Here is a 19,987-nt window from a genome sequence, read left to right as displayed (position 1 = left end):
GACATTCTAGCCTCCATGTGTGCAGCCGGGGGTAGGGGCTGAGGTGAGGTGAGCAGGCCTCCCCCCCTTGGTGACAGCAGCGGGCAGAGCAGGAGCAGCCGCTGAGCTTGACTGAGCTTGACTCAGCAGCCGCTGAGCTCAGCGGCCTCTGAGAACCGTGAGGAGCTCCGGTGCACCTGCGCCATTAGAATAGAGCTGCTGCTAGTCAGAGTAGGCAATACTCAGCTAGATGGACCAAGGGTCTGACTCGGTCGAAGGCAGCTTCTTAGGTTGCTTTGTTCACATGGAATAGAGTCCCCTCTGATTATCTTGTCAAGCAGGCAGAAATATTCAAGAGCCAGCAGCCCTTCTGGTCTCCATGGCCCAAACCATTACAGTCCTTAAAGGTGAAGACCAGCACCTTGAATGGGATCCGGAAACAAATCGGCTGCCAGTGCAGCTCTTTCAAAATGGGCCTTATATGTTCCCAATGGGTAGCTCCCAACAAAGTCCTGGCTGCTTCATTTTGCAAGAGCTACAGTTTCTGAATATTCTCCAAGGGCAGCCCCACACAGAGCTATTCACGCCCTTGTGCTAACATCTAGATTGTAAGCCTCTTGGGGGCATAGAGCTTCCTCTCATGCTTTGTAAATTGCCATGTACAAAGGTGGCACTATATTAATGAATAATAATGTCATGTCGATATTTTATATTATTCAATCTCATTGGGGGAAAGGGGATGAGGAAATGCATAGCTGTTGGTTTTGGTGGCAGCCTTCAACCTCCGAGTCTGCAAGTTGGAGACAAAGAATTCCAGCGGGGCCAGGGTGAGCCATCTCCTTTGTCTGGATACCTATATTGTAAGCCTCTTGGGGCAGGGACCTTCTCCAGCTTGCTTTCTTGTTTTGAATTAACATGCTTGTCAATCCTCCTAAATCTAATCTCATCACTTATTCATAGTGATTTGAATTTGGTTAGTGTCTCCGGAGACACTTAATAAAGTCAAGGAAACGTGGTATTATCAAATTCATCGGCAACTGCGACCACAAATTTAATTAGAAGTGACAATTAGAGATGCTCACCCAGCCAGTTTGCAGTAAGCAATTGCTTTGATCATTCTCCTGTTGCTCTGTGTTCATTCTTATGTGCTTTCCTTTGGAGCTGGCAAATTAGAAATTCAGTGGATTAAGATGGATGTCTGAAATGCATTTAGAAGGAAAGATTCTCAAGTGTGAGACAAGGACCCATTTAGATGGACTCCGCAATCTTCTTGTTTATTATTTTTGTTTTGTTTAAAATATTTCTTTCAGCAAAAGCTTCCAAAGCTGCTAACCATAACATTTTTTAAAAAAATAAACAATTAGCATGAAAGTAAAAATATTAAACATCACCAAAAATGAGACGACAACAAATCTGTTTCTACCGCTTTTCAATGTGTTCTCAAAGTGGCTAACTTAGAAAAATTATTAATAATAAATAAGGTGGTTCCCTGTCCCCAAAGGGTTCGTAATCTAAAAAGAAACACAAATAATTTCCGATGCATTGGGCTCAGATGGTCATATCAATATAGGAAACTACCTTCCACCGAATCAGAACTCTGGTCCATCTAGCTCAGTACTCTATGCATTTCTATGATTTTACAGGTTGTGTTGTACTATGTTTTTAAATGAATCCATTTATGAAGAATGGTCGCATATTATTATATTATTATTATTATTGTTTACACAGTCAGACAGGTGTTATTGACTGGTTTGTTTTATCCAGACATCAAGTCCTTCCCAAGGACCTGGGATGGCTGAATTTTATTTTCAATTGTTATAGATATCATCGCAGAATATAGGCTGTTCCCAGTAAAGCTGCTTTTTGTAATTGGCTGATGGTGATTTCTGTGGCCCCAGTGGTGTAATAATAACTCTATGGTGGTGATTGTTATTATTATCTCTCCAAGCTAGGAGTCTTCCCCAGCCCTACCTAGAGATGCTGCCAGGGTTTGAACCCGCATCTATCCATTTAACTTTCAGCCCCCCATTTTTGTCTATGGACCTGGGGGCTTGGAATAGGTCCATTGCACGATCCAGCTCATTGCTGTTGGGAAATTCCGCCATCATAAGCTTTGGTCTTGGACCCTTCAAGCCAGGCTTTGCTTTCTCAGATTTCTAAGCTTTTGCTTCGTGTTCCTTTTCCAACAAAGAGAGGAATACCTTGGACTGCGGTATCTCTCAGGGAGCGTCTAATATGTGTCCAATTTATTTTCTAATTAATATTATCAAAATCAGTTTGGAATCTTGAATTGAATTGGCAGCGCACCAGCTAGACAAGGTCTCAAGAACGCGAGGGGTGAGGAGCGGTTTGGCTCTGCAGCAAAATGCAGATCACCCTTGCAGCTGTAACACGGAGACACGCCGTTTAGGAGACCTTCGCTCTCATTGACACAAGCAAATCATAATGGTAAGCGTTAGTCTGGACGCTTTCCCAGACAGCAAGCAATGGGGATTGCTCAGATCTGCCCATTTTGCTCAGCTACATCCTATCTCCATCACGACTGGCTGTGGGCTCACCCTGGAAGCCAGAAATGAAATAAACATACTAGGAATATATAAGAAGCTGCCATATACTGAGTCAGACTCTTGGTCCATCTAGTTCAGTATTGTCTACACAGACTGGCAGCAGCTTCTCCAAGCTTGCAGGCAGAAATCGCTCTCAGCCCTACCTGGGAGATGCTGCCAGGGAGGGAACTTGGAACCTTCTGCATGCAAGCACACAGGTGCTCTTCCCAGAGCGGCCCCACCCCCTGAGGGGAATATCTTACAGTGCTCACACATCCCAACATAGGAAACTGCCTCCTACTGAGTCAGACCTTCGGACCATCTAGCTCAGTATTGTCTGCACTGACTGGCAGTGGCTCTCTTGGGTTTCATACAGGAGTCTTTCCTACCCCTACCTGGAGATGCTGCCAGGGATAGAACTTGAGACCTTCTGCATGCAAAGCAGATGCTCTTCCACTGAGCTACAGCCCCTCCCCCTAAGCGGAATATCTTACAGTGCTCACATGGAGTCTACCACCGCACTGAGCCACTTTAGGAAGGGCTGTATATAAATCGAATAAATAAAATAAAATAAAAAATAAATGCAAACCAGGGCAGGCCCTGCTTAGCAAAAGGGACAATTCGTGCTCACTACCACAGCACCAGGAAGCTTTACAGACAAGACTTCTACCCTGAATCTCCTTCAGAAGAGTGTGTGTGAGTTCACACACCAGCCAAACTTACCCCGAAGGATCTTACCCCGAAGATCCTTGGACCCACTCCATACACAAATCGGGCTTTGTCTTGCGAATTCTAGCTGATCTTGAGGTATTTCCGAGTTTTTAAAATGCTGCTTTCCGGAGCAAATAGGGAGAGGCACTGATGTAGAGTCATTAGCATGATAAGAGGAATACTGTCTTTAGAAATGCAGTTATCGCTCTTTAGGAAGCTCTCCCTCTCCCTCCGGAGGCATTCCATGTGAACTTGCATCAAAACAAAACCTGAGAGAAGAGGGGAGGGGCTTGTTCCCTCCATGCCACGAGTGTGATTCGAAGTGGCTTTGCACAGCACTTACCCCGCAGGATGAAGCCATGTGCGAATCACTCCCAGGAGTCTATTAGTGTCAATAAAGCCATGCCTATACGCACACCTGTCAATAAAGTGTCAATAAAGCCATGCCTATGCGCAGAACACACCTGTTCTGAAACAAAACTGTGAGGTGAGACATAAGAGCTTGGCTTGACAGCCATCCAGGATTGGCCTGGAGTAGGGATGTGCCCGAATCGCGATTCAAAACACATGCCTGGCACCTTTAAAACGGAGGAGAGCAGGCACACACCTGCTGCTCCACTGCTCGCTGCCACTTCCGGTATTGGCAGAGCTCTCCCCCGCCCCCAGCTCTCGCCGTGTGCCTGCCACGCTCTCCCCAGATGTTCTTGCATGTGCAGCGGCCACATGCATGCCAGCATCACGCGAGAGCAGCTGCGGAGTTCTCAGAGGCATCTGGTGGGCCATTGTGGGAAACAGGATGCTGGACTAGATAGATCTTGGGCCTGATCCAAGATCAGTTGGTCTCATAGCTGCCAACTGCCCCATTTCTCCTGCGACAGCCATGTTTTTTGTTTTGGTTCCTGTCCTCATGGGGAGGCCCATAAAAATCCCATTTCCCCACCACTGCCGCCGCCTCCTCCTTCCCCCTCTGGCTCTGTCTGCTGAAGTCTTGCAAGAGTCCCGGGTCCCCTCTTGCAAGACCTCGGATGAGATCTGGGATCTCTGCCTCAGATGGAGCGGGAGGAGGAGGAGGAGGAGGATGGAGGAGGCTCTGGCAAAGGGCAGCCCAGAGCCTCCTCCCAAGGGGGGGGTGGCCAGATCTGGCCCTAAAAAACCCCTGCCCACAAGGCATGCCGAATGCGTGCCTTGAGCATGAGAAGACTGTGAGGGGGGCATTGCTGTCGCTTGGTTTCTTCAGTGTTCTGGGCCCCATTTCTTTGGAGAGAGAACGGACCTTGTTTTTCAGGGCTGTTTCTCCTATATTCCCTGCAGAATCGAGTCTGATCTCATTTGAGAGCACATTTGCTTTTCAGAGCTATTTCTTCTCCAGTTTAGTCCCTGTTGGGTCCCTGTTGAATGCATGCATAAGTAAGTAAGGCTGTTTGGTGGTTTGGATACATGTTTTTGGGAGAAAAACAAGGAGAAAAGCTTGAATTGGGGACTCTAGGGCTGTAGACAGAAATGATTCATTGTCAAACTGGTTTTCCCTGAAACAAACATGGTAGGAAGCACGAATTGTCCCCTCTGCTAAGCAGGATCTGCCCTGGTTGCATTGGAATGGGAGACTATATGTGAGCACTCTAAGATATTCCCCTGAGGAGATGGGGCCGCTCTGGGAAGAGCACTTGCCTGCTTGCAGGCAGACGGTTCCAAGTTCCCTCCCTGGCATCTCCGAGACAGGGCCGAGAGAAATTCCTGCCTGCAGACTTGGAGAAGCCACTGCAGGCCTGTGTAGACAATACTGTGCTCGAGAGACCAATGGTCTGACTCCGTAGAAGACAACTTCATAAATGTGTCCTTTTTGTTTTGTGTATGTGGTGGATTACACACACACACACACACACACACACACACACACACCTGAGCAAGCTAAGTGAGGCACAAGGCCATGAGATACCATGCAATTTATGGAATAAGCGGTGTGTTGTGATCTAAGGCCTCACGAGCAGCCTGGTTTCCATGGGGACCAGCAGTAAGTGGAAGGCAAGAGTGATGTGAGCCGCCACTAATGGGATCACACCCGCTTCAAAACAGTTGAAGGGAATCACATGTCCCCCTTATCCTTTATTTGTGATGGGAGATAGCAAGTGACAAGACCCCGTGCTCTGCTCTGCTCTGCTCTGGTTCTGTTTTGCAGCCCTGTCTCGGAGCAGGACGAGCGGGCAAGGAAATTCAAACCGGAGGCAACTCGGGTTGCAGGGCCAGGCCTCCCATTCAGTGGAATGAGTTGGCTACCTCAGGCAGCTAATTCGGGGCACCGTTTGAGGGCAGCAACCGGACCATTGCTGGTCTGCTTTCACTGTGTGCTTTGAGTGTTCTTTTTCCCTCAGGCATCAAATCACTGAAGTTAGCCTTGACACATTACTGCCGCACCGTAACTGCTGGTGCATGAGGCTTCTGTGTGGTGGCAGGGATCCGTCACAGCATGGCGAATAAAAATGGCTCTGTGGATTGGCGCCATGGCATGGGGCCACTGATACTGGTGTAGCGACTAGGCCCATTCACACGTTATGTCCGACACTCGTACAAGTGCACAGCGTACACAGGTACAGTCATTCACATGTAAGGTTGAACGCAGGGACAGACGTACACTCCCTACCTGTGCCACGCATTTAGTCCCACTCACACGTTGTGTTCAACACCCGTACAATGAATGTTTGGTGTACATAAGTGCAGAGCTGTACACAGGTACAGTCATTCACATGTTACGTTGAATGCAGTTACGGAAGTACACTTCCTATCTGCACCATGCATTTGAAGGGCTTGTCTCCAGGTTCACTTTTGGAAGGAACACAGGTACAAACACATGGAGGAGTGTACAGGCATCTGTACACTCATACAGCCAGGGGTGCACCCAGGCAACACTGGTGCCTGGACCGCCCTTGCTGTGAGAACCCCCTTGCATTGAGGCCTCCTGCCGCCACCCCGCGCCTGCTCCGCCACGGCCCCACTGGGCCGAAACACGGTTATCTTACTTTAGTTACTTCACTTTAGCCACCAATGTGTGGGGCGAGGGTGGGGGGTGAGCTGAGCAGTCCTCCGCCCTGCCCCATGGTGGCGGTGGCCGGAGCGGCCGCTGGGCCTGCCTGTCCTTGCAAACTGTGAGCCGCTCCTTTCTGTGCAGGCACTCTGGAGCGCCTTGCAGTTTGCAAGGACAGGCAGGCCCAGCGGCCGTTCCAGCCACCTCCACCATGGGGCAGGGCGGAGGCCTGCTCAGCTCACCCCACACATTAGCGGCTAAAGTAAAGTAACTAAAGTAAGATAACCATGGTTTAGTGCGGCGGGGCAGCAATGGGGCGGGCGCAGGGTTGTGTCAGGAGCCCCCTCCCAGTCCATTGGAGGGGGCCCCCCCGGACCTTGGAGGCCATGGGTTGGGTCCCCAAAGTCTGGGAGTTAGAGCCCCTCTGCATACAGCTACTGAATTGGGCTACTGTCTCCATATGTTGCTGCAGTCAAGTGGAGCCCTCTTTCCACCAGAAGGCCTTGGGTAGAAGCAATCCTGTCATAGCAACATAGGAAGCTGCCATATACTGAGTCAGACCATTGGTCTATCTAGCTTAGTATTGTCTTCACAGACCGGCAGCAGCTTCTCCAAGGTTGTCATGGACTCCAGGTCCGCAGCAGGAAATCTCCTGTCCTGAAGCTGGGACTCAGTCTAGTGAGGTAGGCTAGGCAGTTTGGCCTAGTGAGTGTGGGCTAACTAAGCCATTTCTATAGATGATACACCCAGCTAGACCCACCCATCATGCCACGAGGGTCCTGAGCACTCATATCCTGCCCCTGGTGCTGCTTCCCTTCCCTTCCCACCATGCTGTTCCACTTCACCTAATTGCATGGGTAATGCCCAAATGGCCCCAACACACAGTTTATGTATGAGCATAGAACAAAATGTGTGTGAGGGGCGGTTGACTCAAATGTCCTCACATATGCTGTGTGCTGGATGGCATGCCAAGATGCAGTAACCTTCCCCCCATGGAATTCTGGGAAAGAGCAGCCCTCCCCAGGTGACTGGAAAATTGGGGGATCTTTTCCTTGGCAGACCACCCAGCAACTGTGAATTCTCCAGCTGACGCCTAGATGACTTAATGGGGGCTGGTGTGACATGTCACCCAGTTGCTGTTAGTTTTATTTAGACAGTGAGCACAGATGCCTAATTGGAGCTGATATTTATTCACATAAGCTGCTTTGTCATCCCGAGATCTGAGCTAATCAAAATATTATATCTATCACACCAAAGAAAATGTCAACCTTCCCTATGATCCCACTTCCTTCTTTACAAAAGTACCTTTTGGATTTGTTTGAGGTTTGTAAATTAATATAGTGTGTATATATGTATAGATTGACTTGACTCATGTAATAGATCACATGGTCTGATAATCCAAGAGTGCTCTTTTCATTGGCTTCCCCTTCGCTTTAAACTTCTTGTACTTCATTTCAAATGTCTCCATGTTCTTACTCCTCTATATCTATTTTATCTCCTTTCTCTGCATGCCTATCTATCTGTCTATCTATCTAAATTTTCTACTACCCCAAACTAGGCGGTTTACAACAATATAAACAAGTTAAAACACAGAAAACAAAAACCTTAAAACAATTAAAAACCACAGTCAAATTAAAAAGCTTGGGTGAAGAGATAAGTCTTTAAGTACTTTTTTAAAGTTGTCAGAGATGGGGAGGCTCTTATTTAATCAGGGAGCATATTCCAGAGTCCTGGGGGAGCAACAGAGAAGGCCTGTCTCTGTGTGGCCACCGGACGTGCCAGTGGCAACTGCAGATGAACCTCTCCAGATTATCTCAACGGGGAGGTGAGTCTCATGGCAAAGAAGACGCTCCCTTAAATACCATGGGCCTAAGCCATTAGGGCAGCCACCTAATGGCACAGTGGGCAAATGACTTGACTAGCAAGCCACAGGTTGCAGGTTCGAATCCCCGCTGTTATGTTTCCCAGACTATGGGAAACACCTATATTGGGCAGCAGCAATATAGGAAGATGCTGAAAAGCATCATCTCATACTGCACGGGAGATGGCAATGGTAAACCCCTCCTGTATTCTACCAAAGACTACCACAGGGCTCTGTGGTTGCCAGGAGTTGACACTGACTCGACAGCACATTTTAAGCCATTTAGGGCTTTATAAACCAGCACTTTGTATTTTGCCCAGAAACTTATCAGCAGCCAGTGTTGTTATTTTAATATAGGAGTGATATGGTCTCTCCGAGATGACCCAGAGGCCAACCTGGCTGCCTCATTTTGTACCAACTGCAGTTTCCAGACTATATACAAAGGCAGCCCCAATTATGTCCCCTTAATTGTTGCTCTATGGCTCCCAACCTCCTATGCCCAATTCAGAGATTAGGCTCATTCATATGCCTGCCGGCCAGGTAGAAAGAACACCCAGCCTGGATAGCAGAGTTGGATGCACTCCCAATTTTCGTCTGTGTGCTTGCAAACATCAAGGTAGAATGATCGTGTGCGAGGTGGCAGCTGGAGAGGGCAGATTTGCTTCTGCCTCGGTAAGAAGCTGAGGACGGAATCCAGTTGAGTCCCAGGTTAAGTTTAAGGTATTAACCTTAACATTTAAATCCCTACACGGTATGGGCCCTCCATACCTCCAAGAACGCCTGGTTCAATATGTCCCACGCCCGGTCCTGAGATCAGCCACAAGTAATGCCTTGGTGATCCCAGGCCCTAGGGATATTAAATTACAATCAACGAGAGCCAGGGCCTTCTCAGTGGTGGCCCCGGCTCTATGGAATGGTCTCCCGGATAATATCAGCGCTCTCCATGATCTGTTGGCCTTTCGTAAGGCATGTAAGACTGAAATGTTCCGCCGGGTGTTTGGTCGCTGAGATAGCTAGTCGTAGAGTGCTCTTGTAATCCATGGTTATTATGTCATGTGGAATGAGTATTGTATGGAGTTGTATGAGTTTTATGAAATTGTGTTGTGTATATTATTGCTTGTAAGCCGCCCTGAGTCCTATGGGAGTAGAGCGACATATAAATCTAAATAAATAAATAATCCAGGTCGGGCATGCTCATCCTACCCAGCAGCTGCCTCGCACATGAGCCCTCTCCCCTCCTCCAACCCTGATGTGTCCAAGCACATGACCACCAGTAAGGAGAGCGCCCAGCTTTCCTACCCAGGCTGGGAGCTCCTCCTACCCTGCAGGTGGTTGTGTGAATGAGCCTAATGCCACAATGATGAGGAAAGTTATGCACATCTCTTTGACCATGTGTGACATATTCCAGTGTGTCAATCTCGGGCTAAGATTGGGCTGGAATGAAGTTTTGATCTCTCTGAAGCTGGTTTTTTAATCTATACTGAACCAGCGCCTTCCCACAGGAGTCTTCCCAAACCACCCCCAGCTTAGATTAGGTTAAGTTGTGTCATCGAGTCGGTGTCGACTCCTGGCGACCACAGAGCCATTTGGTTTTCTTGGTAGAATGTAGGAGGGGTTTACCATTGCCATCTCCCATGCAGTATGAGATGATGCCTTTCAGCATCTTCCTATATCGCTGCTGCCCAATATAGGAGTTTCCCATATTTTGGGAAACACACCAGTGGGGATTCGAACTAACAGCCTCCTGCTCTCTAGGCGGGTTGCTTCTCGCTGCACCATTAGGTGGCTACCCCCCACCCAGCCTAACCCTCACTATTTTAAAATGTGCCATCAGGGCACATAATTCTCTCTGCCTCCCATAGATTCCTTTATAAGAGTCACTAAACTGGATATCTTCATTGGGCTTGACGGCTGGAGTGACAGGCAGGTGATGTTTCTCTCCACTGCATACATCTTTATTCTCCCTTTAAAAGTGGGAAAACCACGGAATAATCACAACATGTTCTGAAGAGATGATCAAGTAGGTCTCCTGGTTTAGATTTCCATTACACTCCAGGGAATTTTGTTAAGCACCGGAGCAATAAAGCACATCTGTCTCAAATTAAAAAAAAGATTTTTGGGGTAGTTGGAATGGCTGCAACGTGTATTAATAGCCACGAGTTTATTCTGTGTGCTTTCTGTGTCGTGCAGGGAGCTGACTAATAATATGAAAAAGAGGTCTGGAGCGCAATAACAGCTCTAGCAGATGAATAATTATAAAAACTAGATGGGATTTAAAGGCATTTTAATTTCTCATTACTTCTGTGCTGCAAGAAAGGATCTGAATAATTAGCCTGCCTCTAAAAAGGGGGAGGGTGTAATATTTCCATCATTATGAGATATCAGTTCTCGCCGTTTCTTTTTGGTGTAAGGGGAAAATAGTTATCTTGATATGCTTAAGTGCTTTGACACAGTTTGAAAATCACTGAATCATTGAGTATCTGGGTTTTCTTATCTCCCCCCCGCCCTTTTCTTTGCAGTGACTGATTGAACAGTCGTCCCTGTATCCCAAATGAAAACATGAGCCTCTTTTATTATTAGTCACAGTTTTTGCAACACTTTGCATTGTACAAATGTCAAGCTGCTACCAAACTTCACCAATGCATATTTAACTCTACAAGTTAAATATGCATTGTATTTGGGACCAAGCTGCAATCTCTCTCTCTCTCTCTCTCTCTCTCTCTCTCTCTCTCTCTCTCTCTCTCTCTCTCTCTCGGCATAGTGGGAGGAGAGCTTTTCTTCTGACAGCGAGCATGAATTGTCCCCTTTGCTAAGCAGGGACTGTCCTGCTTTGCATTTGGATGGGTAACTATATGTGATCATTTTAAAATATTCCCCTTAAGGGATAGGGCTGATCTAGGAAGAACATCTGGATGCTTGCATGCAGAAGGTCCCATATTCCCTCCCTGGCATCTCCAAGATGATAGGTCTGGGAGAGGCTCTTGCTTGCAACCTTGGAGAAGCCACTGGCAGTCTGTGTAGACAATACTGAGCTAGCTGGATCGATGGTCTTACTCAATGAGGTCATTCAGACAATCAAAAACGGTGTTCTACCTGGGTTTGGAAGCTGTTTGTGCTCCTAAATTTTGGTTGTGTGAAAGCAAGGTAGGAGAAAAACCGGGGTAGCTTTTCTTCCTACCTTACTTCAACACAATCGCTTCTACCCAGGTTTTCCTCTTACTTTGCTTCCACACAGCCGAGAATTGGGAGCACACACAGCATCCAAACCCAGGTAGAACACAATTTTTAATTATGTTTGAATGACCTCAGTGCAGGGCAGCTTCCTATGTTCCTATAGTGGGATGCAGAGGAAATGTTTCCCACACATTACCCAAAATGGCAACAGTGCAGGGTTAAAATGGGCTGAGTATTTCCTGTACAAAGTAAAACCACTGCTACAGACGGACCCTCCTCTGTGCCCGACCCCCTCTTCTTTGGAAATTATCTAGGACAAGGGTTCCCAACCGTGGTCCCTCTAATTTTTTTCATCTCTGCGCGGAGTGAGTTTTGTTCTGGGCGGCAGTATCAAGGCACTGTGTGCGCACCTGCATTCAGAGTGGGGCCTTCCTGATTCAACCTGGGCGGGATCTAAAATTAACTGAGCGGACATCAGAAAGCTTGTGAGCATGCGCACGTGCGCACGCCGTAGAGGAAACAGTGGTTCCCAACTCTTCTGTTGCAAACCCATAACGGTTTTAAGCCCGTTTACGAGTCGATATGGGGCACTTGGTGGGGTGGAAGATGTCCTACCCTGATACAGAATGATGAGCACAGCTCCGGTCAGTGTTCCCTCTAAGGCGTGCACTCACGCCTGCGCTCACAGGTTTTTTGATTTTGTTTTTAAAAGGGCTGGTCATGAGAAGGGGTTCATTGTCATGTGAGATTGTTATTTTTTAAAACAAAAAAATTGCAGTGGGGAAGTGCTGGTTTTCACTTGGAATGAGCATCTCTCCCCTGTTCTTCTCCTTGATTGCTCTCCGCCTTGAATTCTACTCTTCTTGATCCATTGCCTTTTTAAAAGCACTTTCTTCTGACAGATGGCACTGCATACATGTTTAAATCCTGACATTCGCTGCCATTTTAATTATGGCTATAGCTGGTTCTAAACATCATCGCTCTTGTTTTTACTAGCAATTTTGTTTTGCATTGTTTATTGTTCTGTTATGAATGTTGGCTGTGCACCACTCCGAATGCTTATTGTGGCAGGGAATTTAGCTCATAAAGACATAACTAACTAGCTAGCTGATCTAAACATTCTCCTAGAAGCAGTTTCTGTACAAATTGAAGATGCGGGACATTTAGGAGGTGAAGTGGCAGAACAAGGTAGTTTCCATGTAACATAAGGGGTTGAAGGGTTTCACGATGAAACAGGGTAATTTACAGGATAGACTCTTGGAAGCAGGGCTTTTTAAAAAAATGTGCAACCAGACACAAAATATGCAGTTCCAAAAAACAAACGTGTTGTTCGAAAAGAACATTTGTGCAGTTCAAAAATTAACTCATGCAAAAGCTCTGTTTCATTAGGGATTTCCAACCTGTGGTACTCCAGATGTTGCTGAAATAATAATAATAATAATATTCTACGATGATATCTATAATAATAGCAACAATATTGATAATAAAATGCAACCATCCCAGGTCCTTGGGAAGGACTCGATGTCTGGATAAAACAAACCAGTCAATAACACCTGTCTGACTGTGTAAACAACAACAACAACAACATGCTATTTACACACAGGCCACCAGATGTTATTGACTGGATTTGGTACTTTAATTATCAGGCCCTTTCCAAGGGTCTAGGATAACTAAAGAAGAATTAAAGATAGTGTCATAGTATTCATGCTGTCCCAAGTAGTGTGGCCTTCTGTAGTGGATGTGTTGTAATTTTATCGATGCCCAAGGTGTCAAGATGACGTTCTAGTTCTTTTGGTATTGCACCAAGGGCACCAACAACATAGCAATACCAGGTGATAGCAGAATAGAAGAAAAAGAAATAGAAAAAAAATCACAAAATACAAAGATCTACAAATTGATATTGAAAGGCTGTGGCAGAAGAAGACCAAAATCATCCCAGTAGTAACTGGCACCCTGGGTGCAATTCCAAAAGACCTTGAAGAGCACCTCAACACCATAGAGGCCACAGAAATCACCATCAGCCAGTTACAAAAAGCAGCTTTACTGGGAACAGCCTATATTCTGCGATGATATCTATAATAATAACAGCAACAACATTGATAATAAAATTCAGCTATCCCAGGTCCTTGTTAAGGACCGATGTCTGGATAAAACAAACCAGTCAATAACACCTGTCTGACTGTGTAAACAAGAAATAACAAGACATAAATAATGATAAGAAGAACATAAATTGTTCTCTGGGCAGCTCACAACACAGAATTTAAAAAATACAATAAAAACACATAACACATTAAGTCGTAACAGACAAAAATGGAGAGAGGAAATACAAAATACAGTTCAAAGTAGTTCAAAATGACATAAATAATGATAAGAAGAACATAAATTTTTCTCTGGGCAGCTCACAACACAGAATTAAAAAAATACAATAAAAACACATAACACATTGAGTCGTAACAGACAAAAATGGAGAGAGGAAATACAAAATACAGTTCAAAGTAGTTCAAAAACTCATTTTAAAATTAGTTAAAAATCTAATAAAATCAGATCTGAAAATTAGAATTTAAAAAGTCTGGGTGAACAAAAAGGTCTTTACCTGGCGTCTAAAAGAACAAAGTGATGAAGCCAGGCGAACCTCACTGGAGAGGCTATTTCTTAAACCTCGTGCAACCACTGACAAGGCCCTCTCTCTAGCAGCCACCCACCTCACCTCGTTTGGCAGGGGCACCCAGAGGAAGGACTCAGAAGAAGATCTTAAATTGTAGTTTGGGATGTAGTAGTTCAGCGACATCTGGACTAGCAAAGGTTGGGAAGCCTTGTGTTAGATGATGTAAAAAGTGACCGATAACCATGAGAAAAGCAAAATGAGTCATCTAGGCTGCTCTATAACCCAGACCAGGCCTGCACAACATAAGGCCCGGGGGCCGGATTCAGCCCACAGTGACTATTTTACTGGCCCCCAGGTATCCTGCAGCAACACAGGAGCTGGAAACTGCCTTATAGTGCTGTCCTGTGCATGCTTTCTCAGAAATATGCTCCATTGGTGTGCCCAGTGGGTCTTACTCCCATGTAAGCACAGCTAGCATTGCAGCCTGCAACTAGCAACAACAATTTAGGGAGAGGAGAGGACTTGGCATTTGTTTGGGGCTGGCATGCACTCCAGGGGCCCCACTGATTGAGCAGGGACAGGACCTTTTCTCTGGCCACTATCCTTGGTTGAAACTATGGGTCCAATGACAGGGGGAATAGATCCATAAGTAACTAATAATATTTTTAATTTTAATGTAATAATGTGCTAAAATTTTACCTCGGCCCTTGCATGCCAAGTTGTAGATGGTTCTGGTCCACCAGGGCAGTTGAGTTTTGCAACCCTGACCCAGACCCTGATCAAGCATACCATTTCTCCTACTCCTACCCCTGCCAAACAAGGATGTGCGGACCAGCTCAACCTTGAGCTGGTTCAACATCGAACTGGTCTGGCTCGAGGGCTCACCAAACCCCCAGGCTGGCTTGGGGCCAGCTTGGTGCGTCTACAGTTTGTGATATTTTTAAAAATTTAACTCACCACCAGGTTCAACGGTGGCCTCAGGGGGTGTGCTGCCGCAGCTGTGGGAATCTCCAGCGGTTCCCCCTCCACCTGCCGGCCTCCCCCCTGGTCTCTGATGGCCTGTTTAGGGCCATTTTCGGCCCTTTCTGAAGTGGCGGTGGCCATTTTGGAGGTCGCCACGCATGTGCCCTGGCCATTGGTGATTCCCCGCAGCCGCTGGTGATTCCCCGCAGCCGCGGCAGCACTCCCCAAGGCCACCCCCAAACCCAGCGGTGAGTAAAATAAAACATGAAATGAAATTTTAAACTCTAGATCCCCCAAACTGTCTTGAATTTTAGTCAAGCTGGGCCCCTCATTTGGGGTCACAAAATCAAACATGCCCGGTTCGATTCGAGTATGGTTTGGACTCGAACCAAACCGAGCAAAACCGTTTTTTGCACACCCCTACTGCCAAAGCCACTGTGCCTCAGACTCTACTGCTACTCCCCACAAGAGCTTTCCCCAATGAGTACCACACTGCTCTACAACAGTGCTGTCAAATTCCCTGTTCTTTCATTAATAGACCATTCCTCCTCCACCCCTGCAATTCCCTTGCTAGAGAATAAGGTGTCTTCCTCTTTCTTTTTCCTTTTGCAGCCTGAAGAACCAATAGAAGATCATCAAAGCCAGTAAAATGTACCTGTGGTTTCTTCAACAGAGAAGAGCCCTTTGTTTGTGGACTGGATGCTTTCTTGGACAATGGGGCTTCCCTCTGTGGCGTCATTAATGTATAGCTAATCTTTGCTTTGGACAATGAATGGAATTTGCTTTTATTTTTATTTTGTGGTGAGTAACCAGATTCAGATGGATTTTTTTACCCTTTGGAGATAGATTCTATATATTCGGCATAAAATCAAGAGTATGTTTTAAAATGTAAGATATATAATATCACTCATCAGAGAATGTTGGAATAAAATATTTTTTTCTTTTTTCATATTTATTCTTAGATTTCTTCAGAGAGTATAAGATCCTATTAAATTATCCATGATTGTGATGTAAGTAAACAAGTCTTCAGCAAGAAATAAACATGATATCTTCACCAAGTTCTGCATGATTTTTGTAATCCATGTAGGGAGAAAAAGAATGATTCTTGGCCTTTTGTTGATGGATGATGGAGGACTTTCCCCATGTTTAGAGTACTTTCCAAAGGGAAGAAAGTTTATGAGATTCATGATGTCCCCGTGTGTGTGTCTGTGTGTGTCCCCTCTAATAATTTTTGTGTTTACAGTCAGATACAAACCAAATTCACAGCCCATGGAATGGGGTCTTGGGAAACCCTTATGGGGATATTTTATTCCTGAAAAGAGTTGGATTTCTAAAAAAGCAAATTCACAACAGATGGGAAGAGTTCCCAGGTAAGTCACCATGTAAAAAGAAGCGGAGAGTAGAATTCACTAGTTCTCATAACTATTTGTTTGATTCCCAATAGGCAAGTTCATTGAACAAGTAAGAATTCTGAGTGTTGCTGAATGCTGATTTTCGAAACAGGGTCGTTAAATTGAGACAGGCAGTCGATTGAAAGAGGTGTCATTGTCTTTGGTCCACATACATATATCACAGAATCACTACTGCAATACAAAAACATGCACAGCCAGTTTGACCAGAGGAGATAGTGGAATCAGGCAATGGAGCAGTATGGTAGGCAGCCAATGTTTTTTCCAAACTGCCTCAAACTTTCTGGAGAAAAAATGTTGCCTGTCATAGAAATAGGAAGATGTCCTAGACGAGGAGAGGAGAGCTGGCCTTGTGGTAGCAAACATACTTGTCCCCTTAGCTAAGCAGAGTCCACCCTGGTTGCATATGAATGGGAGACGATGCGTGAGCAGCATAAGATATTCCCCTTAGCGGATGGAGCCACTCTGGGAAGAGAAGCAGGTTCCAAGTTCCCTCCCTGGCAGCATCTCCAAGATATGGCCTAGAGACATTCCTGCCTGCAACCTTGGAGAAGCCGCTGCCAGTCTGTGTAGACAATACTGATCTAGATGGACCAAGGGTCTGACTCGGTATATGGCAGCTTCCTATGTCCCTAGACTAACAATCTGGGAACAATCCAACCAGACAATTGGTCCATCCAACTCAGTATTTGCTATGCTGCCTGGCAGCAGTTCTCCAGGTTTTCAGATCTAACCAGCAAGTTATTAGACACTGCGCTGCCTCCAGGAATCCCACAATGCAACACACAAGGAGCGCAGAGCATTGGGGGATTCTCCCATGAGTTGGGCGCTCCAGGCGCTGGGCTCTGTATCTTCTCAGGCTGTGTGCAGCCTGAGCATTCACACGGCCATTTACCTGGGTAGAAGGGCATGCCCGCACGCAGGTAAATGGCCGGGTAAAAAACCTGGGCTAGCCGGGAGGGTAGCATCGGGATTGAGGCTGATCCTGGCACTTCATACAAGCAGAAAATGGGAAGGGTAGGTACCAGATACAGATATAGAACACAAAACAATGAAGTACCTAGTAGATGTCGCCACCTAATGGTGCAGCGGGGAAATGACTTGACAAACCAGAGGTTGCTGGTTCAAATCCCCGCTTGTGTATTTCCAAGACTATGGGAAACACCTCTATGAGGCAGCAGCGATATAGGAAGATGCTGAAAGGCATCATCTCAGACTGCACAGGAGAAGGCAATGGTAAACCCCTCCTGTATTCTACCAAAGAAAACCACGGGGCTCTGTGGTGACCAGGAGTCGACACCGATTCGAGGGCATGCTTTACTTTACCTAGTAGATGTAAAGGTATTTCGTGATATCAATGGTAACAGATTATATACATAAGTAGAGAATGAGCATACTATGTAAGGTAACCCAATGGGTGATAACACAGTTATCAGAATGCTGAAACAGACAAATGGCTGAAGAATGTAAAAAAGAATGAGTTTTTTACATTCCACAGTTACCGGAATGTGGCAATATACAAATACTTCTCTCCAGACCTTTCTACTGCATAAAATAAAAGAGAAAAACTGCCTCAAGGAACATATGACTCGATGTACATATGTCAGCTTCAGTGTTCTCTGTACTCAATTACGTGCTTATTTTATGCAGTAGAAAGGTCTGGAGAGAAATGTTTTTGCTGATCCATTATGTGTATTGTGTCGCCAATATATCAACCAATATACAAACAGCAGAGACTTCCAGTGCTTATGCAAGGTATCGAATGCTTCCTCCGTCAGAAATGTGTCTCTCAGCCTTCAAATACTTTCAAATAGCATCTTGAAATAAAGGCTGCAGAATAGTAATGTAACCATTTAAACCCCAAAAAGGAAAATACAGAATGATCAATAATCCTTTTACCAACACTCACTTTGTAATCTATTCAAGGGGCAGAGCTCAGTTAATGCTTTGTGCCTCCAATGGTTCTCATTGGTCTGATACTGAGAAACAAAATGCATGTGTTCAAAAAACGCTCTTTGATTATCTATCCCTTACAATTGTATAAATTATTCGTTATTTCTTAAAAGACGCAAACTTACGATTCCAGGTTGGACTTTTCTGTATTTCTTTGATGTCTCTTTAAGAAGCAGAGCCCTAATAGCTATTTAAGAGTACTAGGCACAGCTGTTGGTTCACCAGATTCTTTCACTCCACTCACAGGGAGCAACTTTACTCTTAAGAACAATAAGGACTTTGAAGTAGGGATGTTCACGGAACTGGATTGGAAGCCCTTTATGGGACTCCGAACCAGTTCTAATGACCAGCGGTTCTGCTGATTCGAAGGCCGGGGGTTGACTTTAAGAGCAGGGGAGGCTGCACTTACCCCTCCCTCCACGTTTCCCCTACCAGTGCCGCCCCATCCGCTCCTCAGACCGGAAGTAAGCGGAAGTACCTGGCAGGCGCATGCACATGGGGATGAGTGAGCCCGACGTGCGTACACGCGCCTGACGTGTGCACACGCGCCGGGTACTTCAGCTTACTTCCGGTACAAGAAGCGGATGGGGAGGCAGGGAGGTACGCTGCCACCCCGCTAGATCAGTTTGTAATGGAGCGCCGGCAGGGGGAAAGTGGAGAGAGGGATAAGTGCACACTCCCCCACCTTAATGTCAACCCCCCGCCTTCGAACTCCCCTGCCCCCACACCCAGTTCCATGCACATCCCTACCTTGAAGACTTATTCATTTCTTATAGCACTTAGCAATAGCACTTACATTTATATACCACTCTATAGCCAGAGCTCTCTAAGCGGTTTACAATGATTTAGCATATTGCCCCCAACATTCTGGGTACTCATTTTACCGACCTCGGAAGGATGGAAGGCTGAGTCAACCTTGAGCCCCTGGTCAGGATCGAACTTGTAACCTTCTGGTTACAGGGCGGCAGTTTTACCACCACCAGGGGCTCTTATAGTGGAATTGTAAGTGATTATTCAATATTTGCATTTTTGGGGTTTATAATTGTTACGTTATTATTCTGCATCTTTTATTTCAAGACTGCTTGAAGACCAAGAGACACATTTCTTACGAGGAAGCGTTCAAAACCTTGCATAAGTGCTGCAAGTCTCAGCTACTTGTATATTTCCACATCCCAGTAACTGTGTCATTACTCGCTGGTTTTTTTACATTCTTCAGCCATGTGTCCGTTTCAGCATTCTGATAACTATGTTATCATTGGGTCACCTTACATTGTATGCTCATTCTTTACCCATATATACATTCTGTTACCATTAATATCACACTAGACCTTTACATCTACTAGGTACTTCATTGTTTTGTGTTCTACTTCATACGAGCAGCACGACCCAGGTAGGCCTGCCCGTGTGAACAGCCTCATAGTCAGACTCCCAGGGGACGAGGTGGGCTCCTAGCCCTTCTTGAACTCCAGAATGACTGGAGCACCCCCAAAAAGGTCAGCCTCAGGAACAGCCAGGGGAGGAGGTGAGTTTGTAACCTGAGTCCTCCTCCTGGCTTGCTGCATTCAGCCAGTTCCCTCTCCTGGAGAACTCCTGGCCCCCATACTCAGAAGCAGCCCCTCCTCATCAGCTGCCTTGTCTTTAAATACCCCTGTGCAGAGCTGCTAGGGCTTAAAGCCTACTTCTAGCCCCGCCCCCTTCCTAACTTTGCTTCCTGTTTCCTGCCACACCCAGCCTAGCTGTCTCCCCAGAGCTGTTTCCTGAAGCTCT

The 19,987-nt window shown here is 46.0% G+C and overlaps 1 protein-coding gene across 2 annotated transcripts in view; it reads left to right on the top strand.

Annotated features, from left to right (window-relative positions):
* ZMAT4 (zinc finger matrin-type 4) overlaps positions 1–15,916 on the top strand; it is a 180,379-nt gene extending 164,463 nt beyond the window's left edge. The window contains exons 7-8 of one of the 2 annotated variants that reach the window (XR_008310949.1): positions 15,471–15,659; positions 15,821–15,916. Coding sequence is in view for 1 of the 2 variants with exons in the window: in XM_053268932.1 (XP_053124907.1) it covers positions 15,471–15,486 (16 nt within the window). In the remaining variant the exon portion in view is untranslated. Of the gene's footprint in view, positions 1–15,470 lie in introns of both variants that reach the window. The other variant, XM_053268932.1, reaches the window with a different exon arrangement.
* Positions 15,917–19,987: the final 4,071 nt, after the last annotated feature.

Source organism: Hemicordylus capensis, chromosome 8 (assembly GCF_027244095.1).
Source record: "Hemicordylus capensis ecotype Gifberg chromosome 8, rHemCap1.1.pri, whole genome shotgun sequence".
Taxonomy (NCBI): domain Eukaryota; kingdom Metazoa; phylum Chordata; class Lepidosauria; order Squamata; family Cordylidae; genus Hemicordylus; species Hemicordylus capensis.
This window is presented reverse-complemented; position numbering and strand designations above follow the sequence as displayed.